The 4103-nt window shown below is 33.3% G+C and overlaps 1 protein-coding gene across 1 annotated transcript in view; it reads left to right on the top strand.

The window, feature by feature from the left end:
- The window catches only part of LOC117100245 (ATP-dependent DNA helicase DDX11-like), a 20317-nt gene that overhangs the window by 4534 nt on the left and 11680 nt on the right, over positions 1–4103 (top strand). Inside the window, exons 5-10 of the mRNA XM_033239846.1 lie at positions 355–567; positions 720–918; positions 1553–1758; positions 2197–2349; positions 3637–3683; positions 4008–4098. Of these exons, the coding sequence (XP_033095737.1) occupies positions 355–567; positions 720–918; positions 1553–1758; positions 2197–2349; positions 3637–3683; positions 4008–4098 (909 nt within the window). The remainder of the gene's footprint in view (positions 1–354; positions 568–719; positions 919–1552; positions 1759–2196; positions 2350–3636; positions 3684–4007; positions 4099–4103) is intronic.

Here is a 4103-nt window from a genome sequence, read left to right as displayed (position 1 = left end):
TTATTGATTGGCCTACTTAACTTGAATATTTTATGCTAATTTAATTTTTGTTCTCATTGGCATCGGAGAGCCACTAGACAGGGATTTAGTTCTCTTTTTGGCAATCTGTCCGGCCAACTGATTGTTGTTTTTTGCTCTCCGTTATCTTATGTTTGTCAATTTTAATGTTTTTTTGACGAAATAATAATGAAATAAAAATGACCTCTGGAAAGGTGCATTGATTTGAATTGCAAAGGGCAATGTAAGCTTAGCTTAAGGCAGTGAGATGTCATTCAGTATTGGGTGTCCTTGTGCCTATATGGCTAATTATATCAATCAAAATGCATATGTGTAACTTATCAATTTCTCATCTAGAGAAAGTCTACGGTTGATGTGCCAAGCATCAAGCCTTCCACTGATGAAAATGACAACACATTAAAAACAGAGAAATTAGGTTTGCTACCTGAGAAGGAAGATGACAACGATGAGAACCTAGTAGTTGAAGAGTATCACAGTGAGGACGAAACAACCAAGTATGAAGAGGAGGACGAAGAAGAGACTGCTGTGGTACCGGATCATGTGACCAAGGTGGATTTTTAAAAATAATTTATTATTGCCAATTATTGATTTTATTAAATTAATATTTAAAATATTTTAATGTTTTTAAATTAATTTGTTACTGGATATATTTTTCGTACTATTTTTTTTATTTATTTATTTCTAAATGTCTTTTTAAAAAGATATACTATTGCAGTCGAACTCACTCTCAACTCAGTCAGTTTGTTCATGAGATTCAGAAAAGTCCATTCGGTGATGACTCAAAGGTCGTAACACTCGGTTCCCGGCAGAACTTATGCGTAAATGAAGCTGTCAAGAAGTTAAGTAGCCTGTCGTTGATGAATGACCGGTGTCTGGAATTGCAGAAAAATAAGAAAAAAGGTATTAGTTTTTTTAACTTTGTTTTCCACTTTGATGTGTTAGGAAAAAGTTCAACATAGAATTACTCTCTTCAATAACTTGTGATTGGCAGGGGTGTGTGTGGATAGTGGATTTTTTTTAATCTAAGCAGTTCCACCACATAAGCACTCTCCCCCTGCCCTTAGTGGTTATTGTAATGTCCAGATTTTTCAAAATTTTAAAAAATATGTTATTAAATGCCAAACATTATCATCATTAGGGCACATAGAAAATATTATTAGATTATCACTCTTTTTTTTTAAATTGATGAGGGAGGGCGGGGTTTTTTTTCTTTTTCTTTTTTTTAATCGGAACAATAGATTATTTCGCTTTTGCTTTTATCAATGAGGGAGGGAATGTTTATATTTGGTGTGTAATAGTAAATATTGTATAAAAACTGGTTTAATTTCATAGTTTTTTAAAGAAAATGTATTTGAAGTCACAAAATTGTATTGTTATTTTTATGCTGGTGAAATAATTGATGCGGCAAAAAAAAATGTTTTTTTTTTCCCGCATCAATATTTTCCAAATTTCTGACGCGGGCGGGAGTGATAATCTAATAGATTTTTCTATTTGCCCTTTATTAATAATGTTATTGAATATTATTACTACATAGAATCAAAGAAAGTTGACCCAACGCAACCAAAGAAACGAGCTAAGGTCACAGGCAGTGGATGTCCATTTTACTCAGCAACACGATTTGAGGACTTCAAAGATTATGTGTCTCTTGACGTTATGGACATAGAACAACTGGTGCATGTTGGGAAAGAAATTAAATCATGCCCTTACTATGGAACAAGATTAGCTATCCCTGAAGCCCAGGTAATACTCATGTACTTTCAATATTATTTTAAATTAATTATACTGACTATGATGTTTCATCCTGTTGTATTTATTTCAACTAATGTACTATAAATTTTAAGTTGTAGTTATATTTCATTTGTTTTTTTCACCATAAAAGGCATAGTGTAACTTCAGAAAACACTTAAATAATCAATCTACTCCGGCTTGGAGAACTATAATGAAAGAGGAGTTTCCATTACAGCTTGTCTATACATCAAAACATTCTTTTCAGTTGATTTCCTTATAAATCTAAAAACAATCAATGAATTTACATTTTATTTACAAAGAAAAAAATGATCAGCTGCTTTTTGTTAATTTGAATCTGTTTTCCATTTTTTATGACTTGCATAGAGAAAGTTAAATAATAGATTTGTTGAATATTAATAATTAAATAATAATAAATATTTTTATTTATAGGTGGTTGTGCTTCCTTACAACACACTCCTTCACAAATCCACGAGACAGGCGTGTGGGATCAAACTGGAAGGGAATATTATCATTATAGACGAGGCACATAACCTAACAGAAACAATTGCAAGCATGTACAGTGTAGAGGTCACAGGGTCACAGGTTAGTTAATGACAGGTCAGAATATATGTCAAGAAATGTATGCATGTTTCAATAGGGAGCGTTTGATTACATGATGACGGTAGGACATAGAACGTAATGACGTCACTAAAAGTCATCTGCGAATGTGAGAACGTTAAGGTCACCTCATCGAGTAGATTCTGGAACGCAATTTGGCCAAATCTACGTATGCAGAGAACGTAGAAAGCCAGGTAAAACAGTCACGCATGAGTAATTCCGTTTTAGCGTCGCGTCGTCGCACAAATCGTAGCTCCCTTTTCTTAGGATTAGTAAGCACAGCAGTTAGGGATTGGACTTCATAACCGGGTTCAAGACATGTACACCTGTCAACTTTCTCGCATAATCCGCTGGTTTCACACATGAGCATCCACGCCTACGTTGTATTATCTCACGTATCATAAAAATGTTTATACAAGATAAAATGTATAGGCTGATTATACCCTTAAATTCATAAAAATTAAGTGAATTCATCATTAAAATGTACAATACCGACTATATAAATTTTTTTTACGAAGCTATACCGACTGACGATTGTAATCCGTAGTAGTTCCACTAAAATTTATTTTTTTTTTAAATAACATAGAGGGCGCACTATTTTGTGATTATTACATAGATGCCGCTATATAAATTTTTTTGTCTTGTGCATCAGACATTAATAGAGTTGGCAGTTATACACATGCAAATGTCGTACTTGCGAGTGTTCTTGGGTAAAGACACATTTCTTTAATTTCCTTTGTCCAGATTAGACGTGAAGTTGTTAGTCCCGTCTGCATAGTGCACAGAAAAAAACATTTTTACTGTTTGAGAAGAGTAAAGGATTGTCTCCCACTGCATTAGCCATTTATAGCCAGAGTCCCCAGGGGCCGGATTTATCAAACAAGAAATCAGCTCTTAAGTCAAATTTATCAATATTGCTTAGCTTCAAAATTGCTTAAAATTAAACAGTCGATTGTACGCATGCGCCATCTAAGATGATTTTTAAGCTAAGATTTTGTTAAGATGGTTTGATAAATCAGCTTAAGATATTTGCTTAGGGACATCTTAACTTTTTAGACTTAAGACATTTGCTAAGCTGAGATTGATAAATCCGGGGCATGGAACAGTAATCCAAATTTTCTTGTTGATTTTAAGAACCATATACTTTGACATTTTTTAGAGCAACAGCAGGAAAACAAACCATAATCTTTAGAGTATTACCTCCTTGATTGCTAAAAAAATTGATGCTTTTATTGATAATGATGCCTTTTTTTTTGGTTTTTTTTTTGCCAGTTCTGCCGAGCACATTCACAACTTTCACAGTACATGGATAAATTTAAGTAAGTACCAAAGCTGGACTTGATGAGTACCAATTTTTGTACTGGCAAATTCAACTCAGCTTTCAGCTGTGTTTGTGCAAAAATATCACAAAAGATTCCACTTATATGACAACAATTTCAGTGTGTTGCTGTTATAACAACTACCTTAACATTTCAGGTACATGTGTATTTGATATTATTTTATCATGTATGGTGGGTTTAATAACATATGTAAATATTCATTATAATTAATTTGTTTATTATAACTTCTTCAGATTTTTTTTTTTTTTTGTGCACATACCCTGATAGAATTCAGTAGCTTTCTTCCTTCTTTACATTCACCAGGAGTCGACTGAAGGCCAAGAATTTGATGTATATTAAGCAGATTTTACAGGTGCTAGGTAGATGCATCAAGGCCCTTGGAGGAAAAACAAATGTCCC

This window comes from Anneissia japonica, unplaced genomic scaffold (assembly GCF_011630105.1).
Source record: "Anneissia japonica isolate Jap-2015-1 unplaced genomic scaffold, ASM1163010v1 scaffold6788_len1366326_cov149, whole genome shotgun sequence".
Classification (NCBI taxonomy): domain Eukaryota; kingdom Metazoa; phylum Echinodermata; class Crinoidea; order Comatulida; family Comatulidae; genus Anneissia; species Anneissia japonica.
Note: the sequence above shows the minus strand (reverse complement) of the source record. Positions and strands in the feature narration are given on the sequence as shown.